General features: G+C 41.2%; 2 protein-coding genes across 3 annotated transcripts in view; one reads left to right on the top strand and one right to left on the bottom strand.

The window, feature by feature from the left end:
* The window catches only part of sgk2b (serum/glucocorticoid regulated kinase 2b), a 4,674-nt gene extending 680 nt beyond the window's left edge, over positions 1 to 3,994 (bottom strand). The window contains exons 1-11 of one of the 2 annotated variants that reach the window (XM_088305980.1): positions 3,833 to 3,994; positions 3,275 to 3,350; positions 3,133 to 3,202; positions 2,993 to 3,018; positions 2,294 to 2,351; positions 2,126 to 2,209; positions 1,504 to 1,632; positions 1,319 to 1,431; positions 936 to 1,155; positions 180 to 335; positions 13 to 102 (exon numbers count right to left, since the gene is read on the bottom strand). In XM_088305980.1, the coding sequence (XP_088162106.1) occupies positions 13 to 102; positions 180 to 335; positions 936 to 1,155; positions 1,319 to 1,431; positions 1,504 to 1,632; positions 2,126 to 2,209; positions 2,294 to 2,351; positions 2,993 to 3,018; positions 3,133 to 3,202; positions 3,275 to 3,350; positions 3,833 to 3,899 (1,089 nt within the window). In that variant the 5' untranslated portion in view covers positions 3,900 to 3,994. Of the gene's footprint in view, positions 1 to 12; positions 103 to 179; positions 336 to 935; positions 1,156 to 1,318; positions 1,432 to 1,503; positions 1,636 to 2,125; positions 2,210 to 2,293; positions 2,352 to 2,992; positions 3,019 to 3,132; positions 3,203 to 3,274; positions 3,351 to 3,832 lie in introns of both variants that reach the window. The other variant, XM_088305979.1, reaches the window with a different exon arrangement.
* Positions 3,995 to 7,068: 3,074 nt separating this feature from the next.
* On the top strand, positions 7,069 to 24,660 carry ptpn3 (protein tyrosine phosphatase non-receptor type 3). The gene is made up of 26 exons (XM_088307047.1): positions 7,069 to 7,261; positions 9,048 to 9,169; positions 10,929 to 11,063; positions 11,281 to 11,323; positions 11,456 to 11,537; positions 12,460 to 12,504; positions 12,592 to 12,644; positions 13,485 to 13,602; positions 13,695 to 13,782; positions 13,880 to 13,968; positions 14,061 to 14,124; positions 15,303 to 15,505; positions 15,585 to 15,710; positions 15,798 to 15,956; positions 18,056 to 18,131; positions 18,224 to 18,298; positions 18,370 to 18,426; positions 19,059 to 19,215; positions 19,302 to 19,477; positions 19,991 to 20,081; positions 20,217 to 20,278; positions 20,357 to 20,503; positions 21,030 to 21,158; positions 22,829 to 22,974; positions 23,055 to 23,190; positions 24,096 to 24,660. The coding sequence occupies exons 2-26, from the start codon at positions 9,071 to 9,073 to the stop codon at positions 24,168 to 24,170; spliced, it is 2,631 nt and encodes an 876-aa protein (XP_088163173.1). The 5' UTR covers positions 7,069 to 7,261; positions 9,048 to 9,070; the 3' UTR covers positions 24,171 to 24,660.
* The last annotated feature ends 673 nt before the right edge of the window (positions 24,661 to 25,333 follow it).

The following is a 25,333-nucleotide window of genomic DNA, read 5'->3' on the forward strand; positions in this document are numbered from 1 at the left end:
TTGTAAAATTACCACATTGGGGATGAACGGAGGTTTGACTTTCTTCGCCAGCAGGTCATCCCAGTTGATGGACGCAAAGAACGAATGTTCCTGCAGCTCCGCCTGGGTATGCGAGACATTCAGCTCATTATGCTAATGTTTATTTCTAATGTCTAGCTGACTTTTGCAAGAGTTCTTACAATATCGCGGCTTTCCCCCAAGCGTCTGGAGACATCTCTCTCCAGTAAACCTCTCAACAGCGAGCGGGCCGCCTCGGTTGTTCCTCTACGCAGGCGAAGAGGTGCGTGGAGTATCTTCTCAAACATCTCTGTTTTGCTATTGCTGTAAAATGGCGGCTGGCACACCAAACAGGGTAAATGTATGATATGAGAGAATACGTTGAATGGGCAGGGTTATTTAAAAATAAATGTACGGTTTATGTGGTTTCAATTTGGCTGCAAAGGAGGCAAGATCGACCCTTACAAATGGGCTGGAAATGTGTAACCTGCGTGGCTTTTTGACACTTTAACATCCTCTCATAGAGATGGTATTTACTGTTGCTGAATCCAAAGCCTTAATTTATTATAATTAAAATGTATTTATTACTGTTACATATTAAATTATTGTTATTATGCTGTAATAATAATAATTATTATTATAAAAAACTGATTTTTTTTTCACAAAAAACAAGTTCAGATTCAGAATCAACGCAAAAAAAAAATATCTAGCAGAGTTTACTTGCATCTGTCATTTAAAAAAAAATGTAAAAATTCGTTGACCAGTGATGTGTATATTTTATCATGGATACTCACGCCCATAAACTTTGAAGCGTTTTTGAGGCTAGGAAAGCACTCAAGAACGTGTGTAAAGATTAGTAATACAGTTGTAATAATAAAAAAAAAATTGAATTGCAGAGAGCGTTCACACTGCTAAAAAAAAAAACCCACTGGACTCACCAGTCCGTACAGCATCTCAAAGAGCACGCTGCCGAGTCCCCACCAGTCCACTGCGGGACTGTACATGTGACCCTGCAGCACCTCTGGAGCGAGGTACTCCGGAGTCCCGCAGAATGTATGCATCAGCCCACCTACGGCTACGCCTTCTTTACAGAGTCCAAAGTCAGTCAGCTTCACGTGTCCCTCACTGTCCAGCAAAATGTTCTCCGGTTTGAGGTCTCTGACACACAAACACAAAAGTAAAGTGCTTCACCTAAGAGTTTTTTGGTGATTCGGCATTTGTCACATACTCAAAATCTTCCTTGCAGCACTATGAAGCCTGACAGTGGAATTCAAAGCCCGGGACACAGCGAGAACGCTAAGCAGGATGTTACTCGGGTTACCTGTAGACAATGTCTAAGAAGTGAAGGTAGCCCAGCGCCAACGCCATCTCTGCAGCGTAAAAAGCAGCCCGGCTCTCGGGAAATGAACCTTCTCTCTGGAGGTGATAGAAAAGCTGAAAGTGACAGAATGGACGAATGGTTATTAGGACTTGGAAAAGGAACAGAGCATGTTGCATTATGTTTACCTCGCCTCCATTAACATAATCCACAACAAAGTAGAGCATGTGGGGTGTCTGGAAAGAGTAGTGAAGTCCCACCAAGAACGGATGTTGCAGTCCCTTAAGCAGTACGCTCCTCTCAACCATCACATGCTGCTGCTAGAAATACAGTAATGATAGTGTGAGATAGAAGTCGGAGGCGACGGCAACGGGGGTCGGCAAACTCGGCAATTGCCTTGGGCCCTGAATTTTGCAAACATATCTTAATGCTGTGGCATACTCAATTCTTGCAGCGTGAATATAAATGTGCTTCCCATTGTTTTTTCCAACCTGGAGGTTCACTTTTGTTCAACAACAAAAAGACATCCGTAGAGGTAAGTTGTTGTTGTTGTTGTTGACAGCTTTTAATTATCTTTTATGGTAGGAAATTAAAAAGAAATGTGAAAAAAACTGGTTACAAAAGTGTGCACACTTTCATAACTGGGTGTTGTGGACATGGCTACAGTATGTTCAGAATTGACCATTCAGATACAAACTCATGTTAAATTGAAGTCTTCAAATACATGTCATTTTTTAAAGGGCCTCGGATTAGCCTCATAAAGGGGTGTACAGACTTTTTATATCTATTGTAGGTAGGTGTGGACCTTACCTCTTTTCTCATAACAACGGTCTGCTTGTGTAACACTTTCACAGCGAAGTAGTCTCCGTGTTTTCTGTGTCGGGCCAGCAGCACCTTATTCAAAGGATCAAGCGATGACACAAAACAAAAACAACACTTACAACAGAAAGAAAGAAAGAACAAAAAAAAAAAGCCTACCTTTCCAAAGCTACCTTTGCCGATAACTTTGAGATAATCAAAGTCAGATGGGTTCATCCTGAAGACATAAAGGAAGATAATGAGTTCAAAATGTAGCCTTTATATACCACTACAATGGAAAATAAATAAATTAAAAATATATGAATAAAATAAAAATATGTTTTCATGTGCAAGAAACATCAACGTGTATCAGAATTATGTCAAGAGAAATGTGGAAGGATCATGATCCAAAGCATACCACATCATAGGCTGTGTTATGGGGGCATGTATAGCTGCCAATGGAGCAATTATCATTTGACACTTCAAGCTTATGAACAGTATGTGACATACGCTCTGTGATCTGTTTTAATATTTATGGCCGAGAGTTAGTGTTTTTCCATGCAAATATTTACTTTAATTATGCCCTGAACATTGAGTGAACATATGTGAGAGATTGACTAAGAACATCATGGTGTCATAAATCACAGGCCCTGTGTTTATGCCTAGAATCTCTGCTAAAATGTATTCATTAATATTATGACACCATATAAATGAAAATGAACTTTTTTTAAATGAAATAAACTTGTATCTTTTTTTATGATTTCTTGATTATGCCAGCACAGAAGTCCTTGACAGACCACCACTGGTATATACTCATGTGCTCATAGACCAAATTTTATATTACATCTCTTCAATCTTCAGTTAAAGACGTATACTCACAAGGAGGGTTGGGACCTTAGTGAGCTCTGATGAGACAGAAAGAAAATACACAAAAGGTTAAAAAGTCAGCTCCTGTTTCATTTCCTGTCACCACACTGCTGTCTTTTCTTGAAAAATAAAAAGTGTCATCCCGTTCTCACCGCGTTGCCTCTGTCCTCCGTCTTCGACCTAGACTTTCTCCACAGGTGAGGAATCTTCTGGGTGTCCTGACTTCAAGTGAGAGGACAATGCATTGTGTGTCATCAAGTTTTCCAATATGCACAGTTAATTATTGGTACTTACTGCGGGCAAAGTGGTTGGTATGGGGCAAGTTTGTGTATTAAGTGCCTGAAAGGAGTTTTTCTGCCCTTGAGGAGCGCTGAAAGATAGTAGTCAGAAAGGTTAGTTATATAACAATTTAACACTTTGCTGCCTAGTGCCCACTGCCATACTTCATTCAGCACATAAAACATGTAATGAGAGGCCTTTAAACAACATTAGGCATGAATAAGAGTTCGATGGAATAGTTTATATTGAAAATGACTAAAAAGGACAAGTTGACTTTTTAACATCGACAGTTTCTAATATTGGGGTTATTTCGCTTGCTACCATTATTGGGCAAGGTGCAAGTGGACTTAATGTTGTGCCAATTGAGTAACATTAAACTGTCCCAGTTTCATGTCCCACCGAACCGGAAAATTCACGTTTCTACCAAGATTATAACGATAGAAGAAGAATGTACTCAGACCAAATCATTAAAGTTTGCATAAATATTATTCGCATCTTTGTATGACGTGTTTGTCATCCGTGCGCATGAAATGACGTCAGTCTCGTAAATTAAAAGTACAGTAACCGCCTTACCTGTGAAAAATGACACAAGCCTTCTCATTTTGGCGTAGGTCATTGTCCGGTCGTGACTCAAAGTCATGCGGACAAAACGATGAACAGCTGTATGAAATAAATGAGTCGCGGACGGACGTTTAAAGCGAAACAATCACGGCTGGTCTCAAACTACTCTGAGCCCCTTTGACAGACCTCGACCCAAATGAACCACAGTGGTGTGTTCAGTAGCCCTCGGAATTTGTGGACTTCAATATAAAAGGCCACATTTTGAGTGAATTAGGTGAGTGCACATATTTTAATTGACATGTGCTGTATGATAAATCGAACCTAAATTATTTGTTTGATATTCTTTATATTATTTTAATTATCAGTATTATCTAAATGCATGCATTATATTGGCACTTTAATGCATCTGAGCATCCAGTTTCAAAGGTAACATACTAAAATGTTAAGAGGATAATATGTGCTAATTTCACTGTTACAATGTAGTAAATAAGAAAAAGGGAGAGAGGGAAGCAAAATATTGCTTAATTTACACAATGTGACATTAATTCAAAAGTAAAAATACAATGTGGGTGTAGCACCTAGAAATAACTAGACAATAAAGAGACACTGTTGTGATGTCTCCAATTTGTTTTTAGACCTTAACTCTGCTCACACTGGTTTTAGCTTGTTTCTGTGTTAGAATAATAACTCTTTAAGCACGTACTTTACTTTACATTTCCTGATATTGTGTCATCATTATGAATTCAGAGAATAAATGAAATACAAGATCATTGATACACACTGTTAAACAATACATATACTTATGTTGAAATACTTCCACAAAGGGTCTGCCAGCGACCCTGAGTTGTTTTTATTGGAATTGAAGAAAGTAGAATAGAATCTCCATTGCAGACTAAATATAGTTAATAGGTCATGACCTACTGTGACGGCATTTGACAACTCTGTATCAGTCCTCCTGTCTCATGTAGCCGTTGCATGCCTAAGAATCCACCGGACCTGTCTGCATCGTTACTGGACCTTGTTGTGATTTATGAGCAAATGAAACCACTTCAGCATTTATACTTGTTTACTGCATATAGTTCAAGCACGCCACTCATTTACCCTCCACGATTATCGTCCTAAATGATTCACTTTTATGGTCTGAATTACATAACTACTCTTTTATGACTGTGTGATCATATGATGAATGAAAATAGCAAGAGGTGCTATTTTGAGTTCCCAAATAGTGAGCAATGAAAGTCTTAGAGGACTAAAGTCTGATTTTAGCAGTGAAGACTGTGTTGTAAAAGTGTTTTTTCTCTCATGATGATGTGGTATGTGTTCAGTCGTTTACTGTGGAATTGCTCAGTTACAAAGGAATTGACAGTCACTATTTTACGGGCTTGTACAATTGTGGTAAAATATATCACTCAAAAAGCCATGTATATAAAGAAAAAAAGTGTGTGAGTGTGTGTGTGTGTGTATATGCTATTGTCATTACCATACCAAAATACCCATTCACAATCCACCTTAAGTGTTTTTTTTGCTGAGGAAATGGGATTTTGCAGTACACAGCTCACATTCATTGGAACATCAATGTGATTTGGTCGCCCTGTAAAAACAGCACCAAAAAAATTTTCCACCTGCAAAATGGCTGTGGGGGCGATGTTGTTCATGATGTCATGACTGGTCAATTTCAAGCTAAATAGTTCAACTTTGATCTCAGGACTTCATCCCAAGCTTTCTCTGAAGTATTTAGATCACGGGTGGGCAAACATTCTGATTGGTGGGCCACAATGGGTTCTAAAATTTGACAGAGGGGCTGCACCAGGAGCTGATGGATTTTAGAATGTCGTCAGTTTTTTCCTCGCCAAAGTTTTCACTGATTGTTTTTAATCCATTCCCTGTCTACAGTCTTGTCCCTGACATCTTTTAGTCTAGCTCACGGTGGTATTAATATTGTAAGGTAATAAATGCAGTCTTAGAACAGCTGTGCTTTACATGACTGGGTGTGCTTTAGAATACTGGTTATTCATTGACTCCGTATAGCTGTGTGGCCATATATGCACCATTCCAATCTGTGACATCCAGTTGATGTGGTATGCTTTGGATGAAGAGACCTGGATACTGAAGTAATATCAAGTTTGTCTGCGTGTCCCGTGTCTAAAATTGGAGATGAGTGCTGAGTTGATATGGGTCATGCGGGTTACTGGTACAGAAAGCTGATCTCTAGACAGTTCATGTCTTCACTGCATCGCCCCGAGAGTAAATGGGTCTGCGTTGGTCACCATGACAACAACCTAAAGTTTTTCCGTCTAGTTTTAAGTGTCCAGCAGAATAAGAGGCAATTCATCAATACAATGGCCAATCTCAAGTATTCAATGAAGCTAACATGCATGTTTTTGGAATCTCCCGAGGCTAAAGGGCGGCTTGACCGATACAGAGAGAGCCTTAGAAAAAAAAAAATAAATATCAAATAAAATGCTGGTGGTACTTATAAGGAGGGGCTTCACAGATTTCTGACGGGGCTGCCCCCTGGAGTGGCGACATCCCAAATTAGGAGGAAATTGGAGTATTGGGAAACCCCGCAACATTCAAACGTGTGACAATCGTAGTACCTCGTTTGTCCTATAGGTGTCGACAACAAACCAGAAGAAACACAAGATGCCAAACACCCACCCAGTTCCCATTCACAGGCCCACTGAGCAAATATATATGAGATTATTTGATTTCAGTCTATAGTGTGGATTTTTTGTGACATTTTTGTTTGGCGGTTAGATTATTCTAATGTAAGAAATGGGCCTCAGATTAGTAAATGTCGGGAAACCATGTCCAGCTAAGGGTTTCCTTCAAACACATTAAAATCATAAGTCTGTAAACATTGTTTAACCACTGTTAAATTTATTTGATCTGGTTGTGGAAGAATAAAAAACTTTCAGTACTGCAATGTTATTAGAAGACGGTTTTCAAATTTGATACAAATTTTAGCATTGATCCTGAAGTAAACTCAAGAAGAGATTTATTAGCACGCTACATCAAAAGATGAGTCAGACACCTGTGTAAAATTTAATCTAAAAGAAAAAATGAAAACACTGAAAAAACTTATTTGAATTTCAAACATTCTTATTATTTTTATTGTATTTTTTTAATTGTTATTATAATACATAAGTTTGGATGCACTTTATGGTTCATAAAGTGCGTCCAAACTTTCCACCAGCACTGTCGTATTGAGTTCCCGTTGTATACGTGCGCGCTCCCGTCAGCGTGACTTCCAGCTCGGGCGGGAGCGCGCAGGGCGAAGGGGCGGGGCGGGGCTGCGCGCAATCAGGGCAGCTGGTGATGAGTAGTGTCCCGGATATTTACCTTCCTCTACCTGGATCCTCGGACGCTGCGGCCCGTCCCGAGGTGCCCTCGGCGGTCACTCTCATGTACGCGATTCGTTTCTGAAGCGGGACGACGGAGGTAGACGTGACTTTTTTTTTTAACTTTTCTTCGCGTCCCCTCCCTCTCTCCCAAGAAAAGTTTGTTGTCGGCCGAGTTCCTGCGGGCTTGAGGGAAAGTTTACGAGCTACGCGTTTATTCGTGTTTAGGGTGTGCAGCAACGCATTCACGCACACGCCGAGCCTGTCAACAGGTTCTGTGTTTGGTTCAAAGTACGGAGAGGTCAATGCCGTTTATGTTGACAACCATACAATCTTTTAGTACTTTTCAGATTATGCTTTGTTTGCTTTATGTCAACGTTTCATCTCGTACTAGTCCACATTTTATTTTTGAGTTTTGCTAAATAGCTAAATAGCTTCATTTTTGTCATCTGGTGGGCTTTATTTTAGGCTTTATTATTTGTGTATTTGATATATTTATTTATATAGTCCCTTTTTATAAATTCAGTGCTGAACATTTGAAGTGACAAAGCCACAGATTTGTTTGTATTTTGTTGAATAACTGACTCATGTTTACGCCACGTTTGGTAGAATTTTGTGAAATTGTCATAGTACATGCTTAAAAGACTGCAAGTCAAAGCGTTTGAGTTTGCAACACTAATTGAAGTAGACAAACTGTCTTGCATATAAATCTGGTTAATTGGCTTTCATTTTAGCATTTATTGACACTTTAAAAGTGAATAATTTAAAATAATTGTATAATTCATATATCATAGTTTATTTTAACGTAGATTGATTTTTTTTAATGGGAAGATGACTTTGATTAAATAATAGCATATTAAATCGCAATTACAATATTGAGGGAAAATACTCACAATTTGATTATTTTTCAAAATCATTCAACGCTTGCAGGAGATAAACAATCCTCTGACTAATTAAATAAAATTGGGTAATTTCCGGCAGCACCCCGGATAAATCTCTGTCACACTAACGAGCCACGCCACACTGTTTGCTATTGGTAATCTATATCTAATAAATCTGTCCAAGTCAACATGTCGCATACAGATGCAAACCACGAAGAGAAGCCAAGCATGTACATGCTGATTATCAGTCTTATAAAGTGTTTACTTGTAAGTCCGTGAGAGGCTTACTGTGGAAAAACAAGCCATCAAGTAGAGCTCAGCTCGGTTTTAATACATTCCAAGTGTGTCACAGTGTTCAAACATTAACTCGGAACACTGAGAGCCCTTGTTGTTTTTTTTCTTTTGAAAACTGCAATCCATTAATCGTTTACCTGGAAGCCAAGACGGTACGGAACACACTTGCATGCATGCAGGGGCATTCCTCCAGCCTCCTTAGTAGCATGAGTGGGTGCTTTAGTACTGTATGTGTGTATGTTTTTTGTGTTCGGCCTACAACTGTAAAATGGGCGTGTTAGGGCGCTGAAAAAAATGTTTAACATTCTTATCATTCAGCTGCCTTTTCGAGAGGCGAAGGCAGGCCCGGGCTCAACATAAAACACATCACCTGGAGTGGGGAGATTTTTACACTTCTTCCTCTGGGGACCTGACATTTTTGGGGGGGAAATAAACGGTAAAATAGAACCAAATGGCTGGGAAGTTTTCTGTAGCAGTTTATTTTAGCTGCACGGCGGGCAAGATCAAATTGTCTCGCACGCTGTATATGGCCCAAGAGCTGTAGATTCACCACCACCACCCTGTTCTGAACACATTTACAGCACTCCTTTGCATTCATGCGACATTAGTCACTGCTCTATCCAGTGCTCGGCATGCATCGTCATTGTGAGGGCGGTGCTGTCAAACAGCAGTGTGGAAACCTGGATCATAGTTGTTGTTGTGTGTTCTCAGGTCCCCCTCTCTGAGACCAGCCAATGGCCAGCGTGGTTACCGCGGTAACAGACATGCCAAAACCGGACCTCCTCTGCTTAGTTCAGCTGCTGGACGGCACCATCGAGACTTTCAGAGTAAATGTACGACATGCACCGAGACACAGTTCCCTGCCTGTGAATATGAGTAGATCATATGTTGCTGCTATCTGTCACCGTGCTCTGCTAATGATCGTCGTGTCCGAGCGCAATGCTTTTTTTCCCCCTCCTCTCTACCATTGATCCACATCTCCTGTTCAACAGTGACCTTGGTGTCAAGGACACGTTCACCCCCCTGCAGTCGTCACAGTTGAGAGGCTTTTGCGTTATCAGCACATCATGTCAAACGAAGCATTCGGGCGATATAGATGCAAATGTTCGTAGATGCTCCAAGGCAATTGCAGTGTTGCGCTCTGAAGCAGCAGCTGTGTAGGATCTTTGTCTGAATATTAAGTCTGAAATATAACCGCCACCTTCATCACAAATTGCATTGAGGTGAGAACGGCAAGTTTTTCTCCCTTTTCCTTGAAATAACACTCGAATGCAGCAGCTTTATAATCTGCTGTTTATTTTTTGTCGGTTCCTCAGCCATGTAGTGCACAAGCTGTTTAGAGACTTGAACAGCCTCTGCATAAACTGCAAACTGATTAGACTCTGCAAAAGTACCATTGAGGGAATAATATCTGTCAACAGAATATTTTATGGTGGGTTTTTTTTGCGGGGGGGGCACTAGGAATAACTAATAGCCTCATCTGGAGGCGGCTTTTCTAACCAAAGTCATATTGAACTATTCAAATCAGATGGTTGTAATGGATGCAATGAGTGTATATGGACGAGTTTGTCTTCAAACTGTCTACAGCTGAGTAAGTACGACATTACCTCGAAATGAGGCCTCCGTTCTAACTGACGTGTCTCAATTAATCGCTTTGTCGTCATCCGCTTGAATAAATCAATTCCACACCTCCAATAGTTGCCTACTTTATCAATAGACAACATAATACAATTTGGTGCCACTATATGTCTTATTTACCTTCACGCTATTACTGATACCACCACGTGTGAAAATATATCTATTACCACAACACTACCTATTGAGCAGTCATGGCAACTGCAAAGCTGAAGTTTACATCGGAGTTTAAAGAGAAAGTATGACTCAATTTTTTTTTACATAATTCCACTGCAAAAACTACCAAATATTTAATCTTTGTTACAATAAAAAAAACTGTAATACAAATCCAGACGTTTGTCTATACCGCTTGTTAATTAGCATCCTGGCTGAGCTGAAGCCTATCTTAGATGACTTGGGATGAGAGGCGGCGTACGCCCTGGACAAACAACCATTCACACCTATAAACAATTTAGAAACCACAGAAGCACGGTGGAAGCATGCAAACGTCTGAGCCAAAATTCAAACCTAGAACCTCAGATTGCCTATATAATGATACACAGGCAAGTGATTCTTGGAATGTGGGAGGAAACCTTTGCAAGCAGATTTGATTTCTCAGACATTCTCTACAGTGATAGGCTATAATTCAGTGTATATTTTTTATATGTTGTATATTAAAAAAAGCAAATAGTATTCTTTTTAAATGGACGCTATCCACGCGGGAGAGTTTTGCGGCAGTAAGCTTACCGTCATCTGCAAAGATTGCAATGATGAATGATGAAAATGATTGTATTTTTTGTTCTTCAGATGACATTTTAAAAATCGTATATATTTCCGTATGAATGATTCGACCGTCAAGCTTTGTCACAAAAGCTTGGATACGCTGCATATCCTTCCGTATATTTACTTCGACAGTTCAGCAAATGTAACTCCAAGCATGTGCTGCAGCTCACGTCGTATGTCGTGTCCGTGTTTCAGAAGCAGGATGAAGGTGTGGTTCTGTTGGACCAAGTGTGCGACCACCTGGGCCTGCAGGAGAGGCAGCTTTTCAGTCTGCAGATCAGAGAGTCCAGCGCAGCCGTCACCTCAATTACAGCCAACACACACTCGCCTGTGAGCACACACACTCGGCTCAATCTCATGCATTTTTTTTTTTTTTTTTTTAAAGCCACACATTGCACTTACTTGCAGTTTTTTTTTTACTTACATCTTTATTGATTATTTTTAGTAACATACAAAAGCAAATGAGGCTGAAGAGACATACAAAAATTGCATTGTTTTTTTTCTGTCCTCTGTAATTGATTCTGTTAAATGAATTTCTTTCTCTTAGAGATGGTTGGAGCCTGAGAAACCCTTGAAGAAGCAGATAAAAGGTGTTTACCGGACAATTTATTGCCATTTTTCTCCCGTTCCAAAGTACATTTTGACATTTTCAGACAAGCAGTGTGATGATTGAAGGTACTGTTGATTTAAGATGACACTGACACGGTGACATTTCTCTGCAGGTCTCGCATCTCCCTTTTATCTAAACTTCCGAGTGCGCTTCTTCATTTCCGATCCCAACTCTCTGCAACATGAACAGACGAGGTGCTCTATTATGTTTGTCTTTTGGATTTCCTTGGCACAACGTTTTGTCAAACATGTTTTGGAATCCACTGGAAGAACTGAATCACAATAAATCTGTGATTATTACAGATAATAATGCTTCGTTTTGTGTTAATTTAACATGTTTATGATTGTAGCAGTTGTTTATATCGTGACTGTTTTCTAATATTTTACATTCTTTTAGTCATTCTTTCCCCACTTTAAGATTATCAAACAAATGTAAACATCAGAGAGAAGATCACGTCATTAAAAATAAAATAGTTTTTCAACGGTGAAAAAAAACTATTCAAAGCTACATTACCCTTGTGTGAAAAAGTACTTGGTAAATCATGAATTAACCGTGCCTTCTGAATGGCTTAAAAAAATAAGATGAAGGTTCTGGAGTGGCCTAGCTGAAGTCCAGATTTGATTTTTATGAAAATGCTGTGGCCTGAACTTTAAAAGACATATTTTTTGCACAAATGCCCCAGTGTCGCTCAGTTAAGGAAATTCCGCAAGGAAGTGTATGCCACACAGATGTGAAAGTCTCATTGGCAGTTTTCAAAAATGCTTGAATTTGTTTTTTTGCTGCTGAGGGGTAGCCCAACCAGTTTTTAAGTTTAGGCAGCAGTCACTTTTTCACACAGAGGCATGTAGGTTTCGGATTGTATAGCACATTTCACAACAGCTCTTTGTTTCTTTGACTAATAGCTAAATGTGTTTGTTGATAGTTAACATCCTAACATCCAACCAAAACGTCAAATGCTTTGGTATGATGCAGCTCTTGACGTACCAAAAAAATATCTTTTAAGCAGCTACGTAGGCTCACAGAATGAAAATATTTCTTCATTTTAATATGCATTTGTTTCACGCCGCAAAAAAAGTATTTCTCTGTGCTAAAATCTCTTTAATTTGTCCTGCGCAGGAACCTGTACTTCCTCCAGATCAGGAGTGACATTAACGAAGGCAGGTTAGTGCGCACAACAAGCCCGAACACAACCAACAAAATCCAGTCCTCCACTTTTCCAGCTGTTGCATTGTGTCCCGCTGATTACAGGTTGCAGTGCCCGCTGAGTTCAGCAGTGGTGTTGGCCTCTTACGCCGTGCAGTGTAAGTCTCCCAGAGCAACCTGTGATTCATGACTTCATAACAACTGTGTGAAGAATCACACTGTTGAATGTGCTCGCTAGTTCGCTGCAATTGTGACTAAAGTATTGGGACTCAAGGAAGTAAAGGAATGTGGATCTTTGCAGCGATAACGATGCAATAGACTTTCTTCAAGTTTTCCTTTTTTTTGTGTGTGTCTACGGGAATTGTTGTGAACCTTTCCACAAAGTCCAAAGTATTCAAATGTCCTCAAAGTCTTGGGTAGGATGAGGATTTAACGGTGACATGATTTTTTAAATTCAGTTTAATATCAAGCATGTGCCGCCTATTGGATGCTAACGCTGTTAGCCTGCAACAATCTGTGCAGCATCCACCAAAACTCGATGCAGCTCTGCTTACCATTTGGCTTTTTCTTGATAATTGGGGCGTCACACTAGTGGGGGATGTGGCTGGTTCTGCATGATAGGGTTTCAGGCTGTATGATGAAAATGGCTCTCGATTCTTTCCCAGCATGGGCGGAGTACTCGACGTGGGGCTGGTTATTATTGGTCCGGGTACCACTGCATATATTATGCAAATTAGCCCAACTGTTACGTCGCAGATTTGCAGAACTGCGGAACGGCTTGAGCACAGACACGTTTCAATCTCAACTATTTGTTTATTACCCAATAAAGAGTATATTTTTCACAAAACGTCTGATTTAAGATTAATTTAATACTAAGGGGTCAAGCCAACCCAGTGATTTCATTGAATATTTGATCAAGAGGTGTGGCTCAAGACGTTTGCCGCTATCGCGTACCAGCATCATCATCATCCCATGACTTACTTCTTTTTGACCCTTAGCCGAGCTGGGGGATCACAGTCCATCCCAGCAAAGCGGTTACTTGTCAAAGTGCCACTTCATCCCCGAACAGGATGAAAACTTTGTATCCAAAGTGGAGGACCTGCATCCAAAGCACAAGTAATGTGATTCATAGCATCCATTCCACCCCCTGCTGTGTTTTGCCATCGCGTCATTGGCTTGACTGCACGTGTCTGTGTGTGTTCATCTAGGGGTCTGAAGAAAAGTGAAGCAGAGCTGTGTTTCCTCAATACAGCACGGACGTTGGAGCTTTATGGAGTGGAGCTGCACGCTGCCTCGGTATCAAGGCCTCCTGCATTAAAACTGCCATTTCAAGCTCCACTTTCATTTCCAGGCTGACATTTCTTTGACACTCTCACTTCTCTCTTGCTTTCAGGATAGCAACAATGCCCCTCTAATGGTGGGCTTGGCATCAAGCGGTGTTGCAATATTCTGTAATATGATTTGCTCTAGTTTCTTTCCCTGGTGAGTGATGGCCACACTCATCAGATCGTTGTTGTGTTTTTTTGTTTTTTTTTACAAATGACATCGTTCTAAATAACATTGTCCCCATGCAGGGGGAACATTATCAAGATTTCATATAAGAGGAAGCGATTCGTCATACATCTCAAACGTAAACATGTAAGTATTTTTCTTGATGTTAATAGTTATCCAAAGATGCTGTGCCACTGTTGTGTGGTTTTTAAAGATTAACTCATTACTGAAATTTAAACATGCAAGTGCATGTTTTGCAAATCTTATTCTGTGTTGCACATGTTTCACTTAAATGTAGTCTTTAAACACACAGGGGTCAAATAGAAGGCCCCTGGGCCAGATGAGTGCCGCGACATACCGTGCAGGCAAATCATTTCCTTCATGTTTCTTGTAAATTGTCTCAAAGTGTACTTGTGGTAGTAAGAAGGAAAAATGTCTGGTTTATAAAAAAAATATATTCTAATAACTGCATCCAAACATGTTTTTTTATGTTAGACTGGTGTTTTTAAAGCTCGCTTATAATAATAGTCTGCGGAACCGACTTGTCGAGCTGGTGAATCTGAGTCATTCTCACAATTTGCCAGAGTCAATAGTGACGGAAGGCCCGTCAATCCGCCACTAACGAGGCTTATTTTGCTGACGCCGTGTCAGATGGGGCTCGGCGCTGCAGCGCATAATAAATAATCAGCTGATGCATCCGAAGGCGGAAGCTTGTCTGTGATGCAGGTCAGGTTACATCTCTCCGTTTGAATAAATAAATAAATAAAATAGATATCCGAGTCTGGATGCCACTTTCACGGCGATCTAACAGGCTGGGTGGATTCCGGGACGTCTCACTGCTGGAATGAGTTTGGCAAGACCTTTTCTACGACGGTTTGTTAGGGTCACCTAGCGAGAGAACAAAAAAAATAAATAAATAATTAAAATAACTGATTTACATCTGTAGGCAGGCGATCTGTAGTATCCCTCAGTTGCAACTGGTGAGTCGACAACTTGACGTCTCATCTGTCCCTAATGTGGCGCCGTGCATGAAATTAACCATGGGGATTATTTTGGCAAATTCAAGGGCCCCCGGTGGGTTGTGGGTCTGATAAATGCACGTGCCCCCAGGGCTGGCACTTGTTTGCATGTAGAATTGCAACATTCTAGGCAAGTAAAAATTATATATATTTTTTTATTGAGCCAGTTTTCACTCGACACGCCTGTAAGAGTACAGAGCCTTGGCAATGATACCGTTACTGGTATCGGTACATCCCTAATATTTTATTCTGTGCTGCATGCAATAATAGAGATGATGTGACCTTGAAGCAATTGATATTCTGCAGGGGGAGACCCAGGACTGTGAAATGTCGCTAGTTCTACCATGCGCAAAGACCTGTAAGAACCTGTGGCGCTCCTGTGTGGATCATCACTCCTTCTTCAGCTGCAACCGCACCGCCAGGAGCCCCAAACACAACAACAGCGCAGTTCATTCCTACAGGAAGTTGATAACACACCACCTAGGCCTGGCAAACAGTAAAAACGAAAGGTGCCTTTTTGTCCGTCATGCAATATATATTCTTGTCATAAACTGAAATTTCTTTTTACACCTTTGGTATAACCTGTAGTGGTCCAGTTTGCCAGCGCGTGGTGGGCGGGATGGTGTGGAATCCAGTCCTGCGACGGTCCATTTCATCAGAATATTTGGAGACGAAAAGTCTGCCATCAAGATCGCCTCCCAGCACGCCCAACTGGTGCAACTACCTTCCAGTCTGAAGAGCAAAATCTCACCTGACAGAATTCTGGAATCATCGTCTTTCTGATTTATGTCTCTGTGACAGGCGGTGTACTCGCGTTCGCCACGGCATCCGCAAAGTCCGTCCATCATCCATGGAGCTGAACAGTGAGCTGAAAGACATGTCCGAGGGAGAAGATGTCTTCTACACGTACAGGACGTCCGTCAGCAGCAGCAAAGACAGCGAAGGGGACACATCACTGCAGTGTGTATTTCGTCTTTTCCCGTATTATTCTTTCCGGCATGTTTTTCACACAACTCTTCGCAAACTTTTGCATATTCTCAGTTTGTAATCTTAGAGTAGACTTTACACCGATCTGATCTACTGCATCGGAATTGGTCGATAGTTTTCATTTTTTTTCAAAATTGGCGATCGACTGTCATGTCATAATTTGCGCAATCTATCAATGACGTCATTGATTGAATCCGTGACATAAAACATTTCAGCAAACACAACCTCGTTCCTTCCGGGGTGTATATGAGCTGCCGTGGTGTATATGCGAGCCCAAAAGCTACGTAATCTATTTTTAGCCTTATCGCATGTCATGGGAACGGAAAGCCTTTGCGCTGGCACGCGGAAGTTGCGACTCCGTGCCCTCGAGTCTCAACCATCCAATCACTCAGTGATCATGTTCATCTAAGTTTTTATTCCCACTGGTGAACAGTTCGCAAACCATTTTATTTACTTAAAAAAACAAACTAATTTCACTGTGTGTTATTTATTTTTTTTTATTTTAACCTCTCTTTAATTCAAAATAGCTTTCATTACTCAGCATAAGTTCAGTGAACTTTCGGCCACGCACATTCAGCCAATTACAGACGCAACCAACAGGCGCACAAAGATGTACTCCAGTCATGCCGAGCATGAGTTGAGCTATTTTGGTGACAGGATTTCATATAAAGTCAATACAGTTTGCATAGATCGGAGTGAATCAGTACATCTTCACTGGAGCCAAATGGCTTCGAGTCAGAGCAGCTTTGTCACATACATGCCAGGGGAAGAAGTGGACAAACAATGTAGGACAAAATAATCATTACGTTCTGAGAGCACTGAAACTCGTACAACACAGCCAGTTTTCAATATGAGCCAAATGGGAGGAAGCGTAGCCTACTTGGCGTTGATGGTAAGTATGTGTATGGACTTATTTGCACCTCTTGAACCAAGCCATAGTTCAAGCAAAAGCCCCGCCCACCTGATGATGGGTGAGGTTCATGCATTTTTTTCATTAATATCAGAAAAGGAGATGTATACATTCCTTTTTTTTTTTTTTTTTTGACATTTAATGTTTATCATCACTTTTTCAACACAATTTTTTGTGAGTTTAATTTTTTTCCCAATGCATTTCTGCTATGGTGAGGTCGGATATAGAATATAGAAATTGTTTAACTAGATAAATTGCTTCATCTTCTGATCAAATCGGTGATTGAGTATTTTTTTTTTCCCCAAAGTTGATGATCAACCCCAAAAATGCTGATCGAGTCAAGCCTGCTTTAGTGAGTTTGAATTCAGCCTCTTCAGAACAAATGGCTACTGTATTCAAGAGTATGTTTGTTAAATGGCGAAATGATGGAAGTCAGAGAAAATCAAAAGGAACTGCTCCACCTGGGCCTCACGTCCGCTGATTGACTCGCCACCTCGAAGATGAGGAGGTGGATGATTGTTTTACATCGACTCAGCCAGGCAAGCGAGGGTTTATCAGACAGATTTGTTTCCCTTTAACTGTATGCCATCGGGGTCCATTGTTTTTTTTTTTTGTTTTTTTCCATTACCACATCCACCTGAGGGAGTTTTGCAAAACAAACATTTTTGTATGCGCATAACCTATTGCGATTTCAACAGTTAGCGCAATTACGTTGTCACTCTCCTCTGTCAAAATGCTTCTGACAAAGCCTTAGGGTGGTGTGATAAAGTAACATTTCGAGAAGGTATGTCTGGATTTGACGCTGGGTGCGTCATCCTCTTGAACAAATACATGCCTTCATTATTTTCCTCTTGGGGGGGAAAAAAAACCCAAAATGCATTTGAAGTGGCTGAAATGGCTTTATCTATAGCAAGGTTTCCATTTTGGTTCCTGTGGGCATGCTTCATCCTAAATCTTCACTTTGGGCACTATTTGATGAAATAAGGTACATGCATCATAACCATGATAAGGGCCTATGAACCTTGTAAAATTGACTTATTGTGTTAAATGTAAAATATGATCCGCTTTGTGATATATACTGCTGATTATAATCCTCCTTAACCAACATTTGAGGTAATAAGATGATTAATTTCCTCACTCTTATTACAATCCATAACCAAAGGTTGGATGAGATCTTGTTGCAAGCTGAAGACAGTATAACAGAAGAGGATGGGCTAAGCAGCTCCCTCTACAATAAGGTAATCTATTAACTGGAATTTGGCCATGCCCTTACGTACGTTATACCGCATTTTGTGTGTTGTAATTATGAGCATCTGTGTTTATTCTACAGGCCCTCAGCGACGGCGACCTCCTGCTGATTCGCATTGCTCCTGATCACGAGGGCAAGTTTGGCTTTAATGTTAAAGTAAGTGTGAAACTGCTACATTTCCTCTTGTGTGTATGCCACTCCATTCTTGCTATTTAATTTCCTCTTAGGGCGGGGTGGATCAGAAGATGCCTCTTGCCATATCCCACGTTAAACCTGACTCTCCGGTAAGAGCCAAATGACGCAAGCACACACTTACTTGATCTTTCTGGCCAGGAGGGAGTGAATGAATTATTATTGTTCCTATTATAGCGTGAGTCTAGCTTCAGATCTCCAATTGAAAATGTTGCCCTGTCATTGACTGTCATCAGTCCGGGGTGTGCCCAGTCAGCTGGTATAGGTTTTAGCTCACCTGCCACCCTATGGAAGACAAAAGCTATAGAAATTAGATGAAAGCATTTTTGTACATAAATAAAACAGGATATGAATCAGGTTAAAGCATTTCACATCATCTTAGCTTCAATCTAACTAAACTAGACATTTGCAGGTTAGTAATTTCTACACTTTCTTCCTATTGCAGGGTTATTGCGACCAGACACTCAGAATGTTCTTTGAAACTTATCAGAATGTTCCCATAGAGGATATCTAGTTAAGGAAGTTTTGAGTAGGAAATAGGGGAACATTTAACACTTCACTTTGCAGTGGTAGGAAATGAATAAGAAAAAAAAATCTGCTTCATTATTTCCCTTGGAAATTGTCAAACTTTGAATTTAATAGTCTAAGACTGTCTCCAGTAGGTGGTCTGATATGTGGGTGGAGTGGAAATATTTTCTCTTAAATGGCACCGACTCGTCTCCAGGCCGGTCGATGTGAGCCCAAACTGCTGGAAGGAGACCAGGTGGTGCTCATCAATGGTCGAGACATTTCTGAACACACACACGACCAGGTGGTCATGTTCATACGGGCTAGCAGAGAGTCGCACTCCCGAGAGCTGGCCCTGCTCATCAAACGCAAAGGTCTGTTTGCGGGCATGCAAATGGCAGAAAACACGCTGGGGCGGAGCCTAAGTCATGACGCGCCCTCGATTGTCCTTGTATTGCAGGTCCTGGCCGAGCAGCGGCCCTGCTGCTGCTGACCCCCGCCCTCACACTCACCAGTCAATCGCAAGGAGAAGGGCTGCAATCTCCTGGCCAGTCAGAGCGGGTCACGACACTGGACGAATCGATGCGACAGGTGGAGAGAGGAATTCAGTCAGGAACGCTGTGCTTCCACTTTGAGGTATTTGAGTTCAAGAGAGGTGGGTGTGATGCAAGTCGATGTCGACTTCTCTAGTCGCTGATGTCATTGATATTTTTGCCGTCGAGTGTGAAGAAATATTGTTCAAATTCCTGCTTGAGTCTTGCAAACACATTCAGAAACAGACTAAACAGGGCTAAATTCAGTTGAGGTGGTGGAGTAATTTCGTTCCGCGTACTTTGTTGTTGCTGTCTCTACAAGCCAAAAACACAATTATAGACTAGTCGATTTCATCCTCTGTCGTATTGTGAAGTAATATAGTCGACTAGTCTGCAGAACCTCTCATTTGTATACCGCACTAAAATGGGTTTAATTGTCATTCTAAACAAAATTTAGTGTGCCCCTTTCCTGTGTGGACTATATAATAATGAGCCTTTGAAGGAAATTTTTTAGGAGCGATGCTGGCACTCCTCGTCACTTGACCAACATACTCTGGTATTTGTCGATACTGTTTGTGTAAGGGTTTCCGCTAGTTTGCATTCTTCTCATTCCCAGAATTTATACAGAAGGAAGCCCGGCTTGTCGCTAAGCTGCGCTCGGCTTCCCAAGAACATGGACAAGAATCGCTATAGGGACATTTTACCCTGTGAGTGCTTCCTGTCACGACCTTGATGCTTTTTCCCAGCCATCTTTAAGTCACTGCTCGCTTCTGTAGCACTGCGCAAGATTTTTTTCATGTGTGTGGATATGCTCACATGCCCATGCCCCATTCTGCTTGCAGATGATGCGACTAGAGTCACCCTCCTGGGCCAAGAGGACTACATCAATGCCAGCCACATCACGGTGCGCATACAGCAATGGCTTTACATCTCTTGACTGGCTAAATGTAAATGTGCGTGGTTCTGTTTGTTTGTTTCCTAGGTGGCACCTCCGGTATCAGGGGTGTTTTTACGTTACGTCGCATCTCAGGGTCCACTGCCACAAACCTGCACTCACTTTTGGCAGACGGTTTGGGAGCAGCAGTCACACACCATCATCATGCTTACTACTCTGACAGAGCGAGGAAGGGTAGGCATGCGACTCCACTTTCTCGACACCTTCATACTGCAAAAACACATACCGGCATTGTTCAGGAATGACTGCGAGTAGAGAACGATGGAAATGCTGCACCTGGACCACTTAATTGTTAAAAGCAAAAAATCACCTGTTTTACCTGCTGTCTACATTATTTATACAACAGCAATTTTCTTTCTGTTGAGTTGATATACACTAAATGTATAGAGAGGCATCATTATCAAGGTCTTGAATAAACCGAGTGCGCTTCTTTGCATCTTGCCTGTTGCTTGGTAACCTGAAGCTCTCATTAATTGTTCGTTTCTCTGATCTTTGTCAAGTGCCTTGACATTTTCCTTTGTTGAAATGTGCGCACACACATGACAATCACTTCACATCCTGCTCCTGATGAATCCTCAATTCCTCCCTAGTCTGCAAACGTACACCAGTTTGATTTCACGAGCAAGGGAATTATATCCTGACTGATGACTCAAGCCCATCCAGGTAACATCATTTGCTGCTTGCTGTGATCAATTTGCAGACCAAGTGCCACCAGTACTGGCCGCATCCACCCGAAGTGAAGGATTACGGACACATGCGGGTGAAGTGTCACTCAGAGGAGTGTAACCTGGCTTACGTGACACGGCAGTTCACCCTCACAAACACTCAGGTAGCCTCTTAGGATTGGTTTTATTTGGTCATGACGACTTTTTTTTTTTTTTGTTAAACTCTCCTACACTTTGTCACTGATGTTGTTTTTCCACTTTTACCACCACTTTTCTGCTCAGTTGTTCTTTTCCGTCTGCTAAACATTACGACGCAAAGTACTAGGCCATGACGAGTGATAAAACAATCAGTAACGTCAAATATTGGGGAATCAAGCAAGTCCAGTGCAGTTAAGATCTGTGGGACTGAACGCTACACAACACTTTGATTTATTTATTTTTTTTATTTTATTTGGCTGCGTGTCAGGTGTACGGCACCTGCAGGTGAGTCCGTTTGCGATGCCTTTCGGTTGATTCAGACGGTGAAATACTGACAAGACGGACCAAAGCACTGACGAATGCCCACCTCTGTTAAATTCTAAATTCAAGTACGTTGCTCATCACATTTGTGACATTAACGCCTGACTCCTGTTTTGTCATTCCGTTCATCTCCTTAACGCTTTTGAGCCACTAACGCTGACCGCAGTTGTCTGTATCTCAAAACAGATATTCTCCCTAAAATGTTGCCATGGTTACAGGTTCAGCGGTGGATTAATTTCTTACTCAGAGCAAACTTGTGCTGACACACAGTTTTAATGCATTCCCACTAGCCAATCAGAAAAAAAGAGAAGGAACTGCTGTACGAGGTTTCCCTGATCTGAATCTGAAACAGGTTGAAACTAGTCCTAATACCACAGAATGATAATGATATTTATGTAATCCATCAGGGACGGGCAGTGACTCATGTTAAATGAAACACCTAAAGGCCACGGTGCCTTTTGCTTTAATGCTTGGAAACACGGGGAGGGGGGTCGTCACTTGAATGGCAGGCACTGGTAAATCCTATGCGCTGGCCCTTTAACACCGACTTTCATTGTTGCATGAGCGAGTTACGACAGGCGACACGGCGATAGTTTGCTGCGACATGTGCCACGGCTGTGCTGTACCATATGTCCTATCTCTGTGGGAAGTTACCAGCAGCCAAATGATCGTTTCCGTGTAGGCGGACGGGTGCGTACACAGGTAGTAAATACAGAACAACATCCAAGTGGAGGCGTGTGCATGGCCAGGTGGGTTTACATTGCGCGCACTCTTCATCGCCATATAATCAGATCAGATTTTCCACATTAACGTCCCGAGTGAACCTCACAAAGCTCAAGGAGGCATGAAGTATGAACGCGCTCACATGCATGCACAAATGCTACTGAGTTGGCCCATCTGTTACCTCGGCGGTGCGAGTTAATCCCTGCATGAAGTCACAGGCCGCACGCCCGTTTAAAAAACAAAAAAAAACAGGAAACACTCAACTCAGCTCTTCTATGCTCATCTCTCCACCTGTCCATCTGCTTTCATCTCATCTTTGTGTCGTCATGCTGCAGTTCATGATCTCACCTCAGGATCATGTGCGCCAATGCTGTTTTTCCACGACACCCTGTACTTTTTGTCTACTCACATTCTAAGTCACTGTGCTAGGGCCTTCATTGTCACGAAAGACGTTTTTACGTTTGTTTTCTTGTTTGTTGCCAAAATAGTCTGAAGTGTTGTGGAAGTACAGTATGCACACTATAGTTTAATGTTGTACCAAGTTTTGCACTGCTCCAAGTCCCTCTAATGATCTTTTTACATGTGCACTCAGCGGGGTGAAGAGCGCACGGTCACACACCTGCAGTACGTGGCGTGGCCCGACCACGGCGTACCCGACGACCCTTCCGACTTCCTGCTGTTCGTCAGCTCGGCCAGGGAAAGGAGACGTGGCGAAGAGCCTCTCATGGTGCACTGCAGGTAACGCACGCCTTAATTGAACACACGCCCCTTCATGTGAGCCCAACGCTGTTCACTCCAGTCGAATGCTTCTCTTCCAGTGCTGGGATTGGACGGACAGGTGTTTTGATCACCATGGAGACGGCTCTGACGCTGTTGGATCGGGGGCTTCCAGTGTTCCCGCTGGACATTGTCAGAACACTGAGAGATCAGCGAGCCATGATGATTCAGACCACGGTACGCTGGAGCAAACATAATCCATTCCAGGAACATTTGCTCAAATGTCCCATGGGAAATAATGGATAATATGGTTCATGGTCAAAACTCTTCATAAATCTTTTTTAATATTTAATTCCACAGCATTTCATTTACTTACTACTTAAAGCATTACCAAAATTCTGGGGCATTCGCTTGTATGAAGGAACATTGAGTGCATCCAGAAAGTGTTCACAATGCTTCACCTTTTCACATTTTGTTAGGTTGTTATTCCAAAATGGACAACATTTATTTATTTCCTCAAAAATGTATACAAAACAATCCATGATGACATGAAAATTTGTGTTTTTTCTGATTTATTAGAAATTGATTAAAAAAAATGTTTTATTGTAGTCTTTTTGCTTCAACTATAACCTCGCCTTTTTGAAAATTTGGAAAAATGAAAATGGTTTAACATAACTTTGAATACTTAGAGTGTGTATAATATAGTGTCGTTAGTGGAGAATTTTGAGGGAAAAAAAATTAAATCAAATCTGGAATAATGGATAAAGTGGATGAATAATTGATGAACTGTGTAGCCAGCTTATTGCCATTGGAACCAACGATCATCAATTTTATATATTTTTATATTATTGGACCAGCCTGGACACCTCACCTGTTGCATGTTTTTTTTAATTATTTTATTTAACATAGTGGCTTTAAAATAACAAATAACTATAAGCGCTGGATCAACACTATTGTTCCTTTCTGCCAATTTACGCAACTTTTTTTTCAGGACTTAAGTTATAATACTGTTGTTACTTGTTACAGTGTTTTTCATAAAAATTTTGAGAATAATGTAGCTAAATAAGACACATATGAATGTTGCCAGCATGTTAAAAAGAAATGTTTTTGCTGTCTCTAACTACTTATTTGGTCTGTTGCAGTGTCAGTTCCAGTTCGTGTGCGAGGCCATTCTTCGAGTCTACAAGGAGAAGCAAGGGGGATCTACAGCCCCGTAGCCCAAATCAGAAACAGCACCAGAGAAAATTGAACCTCATAAGTTCCACTCGAGCGACTCCCACTGAGGGGCTGACAAGTACCACAAGAGATTAACCTCTGTTGTGCCTGCAGGGTCGCTGCACGGTCTGGATGAGAATTATGTAGCGTCCAAGCGCAGCTGGATGTCAGCTATGTAGCCAAGATCAAATAGGACACTTTGAATCTTACACTCGTCGGCCTTAGGTTCGGCCCAAAGTGCCAACCAAGCTTGAATGGGATATGCAAAACGAATGAAAGCTGCTAAGCTCAGGAATAAGTTGGTGTCGTCTGCCAGACGACGGATGGAAGATGGCAGAGTGATTGTTATAATGTGTAGTTTATGTGCGTGCCTTTTAGTGGAAGAGCAGAAGTCTGTATACTACAGAAGATACTGTGTGGGGTACTGTGGTGTTGCTGCCACTTTTCACTTTAAATTATTCTCACAATGAAATAAACACTGATTTCTATTAATCTTGACTGTTTTTTAAAAGATATATATACGTTTGTGAACAAAAATTTCAAATCCACATTGTAGATCAGTCAAATCCTAATCAGCTTTTACAAAACTGTTAACAGCGAATCAATGCAATTTTGATTAAAAAAAAATTGAATTTTAGTTTTAATCGGCATAAAAATGTAAAGTTCAACAGAAAAAAAAGTTCTCCGCTCTAATTAGTTGATCTAATTTTACAATAAATGTACTACTTTCTTCAACAATCGGATGATACATTGTGGACTTCCACTTCCCTGCAGGATGACGCTGCATACTGAAGAGTTTCAGGCCATTTAGTTGACCTTCAGACGAGTGACTCCTAAACTGGCAACCGATCAGCACAAATATCAGCATAACAAATCAAGCCCGATCAGATTGTCAGGACAGTGTATTGGCATCTATCATAAAGACAAAATATGTAATACTGCTGGGAAGACTTGCTTTAGACTTGAACTATATGAGTTGACAAGTCATCTTGCTACTTGTTTTAAATTTGCATTTGAACACGGTTTGACTCTTTAGGGGAGAAACGAAGATTTTTTGTTTTGTTTTTGTTTATCCACGCCAACCTGGCAACCCACTCGGCGTCACGTGTTAGTGTGAGGTGGTTGCCAAACACCTACAGCGTCCGAGCAAATCCGAGCATCATTA

This window comes from Idiotropiscis lumnitzeri, chromosome 10 (genome assembly GCF_059441095.1).
Source record: "Idiotropiscis lumnitzeri isolate Australia: NSW breed Sydney's pygmy pipehorse chromosome 10, RoL_Ilum_1.0, whole genome shotgun sequence".
NCBI lineage: Eukaryota > Metazoa > Chordata > Actinopteri > Syngnathiformes > Syngnathidae > Idiotropiscis > Idiotropiscis lumnitzeri.

Bases quoted from the DNA above. Each gene is read 5' to 3' on its own strand.
- ptpn3 (XM_088307047.1), top strand. From the start codon at position 9,071: ATGGCCAGCGTGGTTACCGCGGTAACAGACATGCCAAAACCGGACCTC. The intron at 11,064-11,280 runs GTGAGCACACAC...TCTTTCTCTTAG, and splicing joins CAGCCAACACACACTCGCCT to AGATGGTTGGAGCCTGAGAA. The intron at 23,191-24,095 runs GTACGCTGGAGC...GGTCTGTTGCAG, and splicing joins CCATGATGATTCAGACCACG to TGTCAGTTCCAGTTCGTGTG.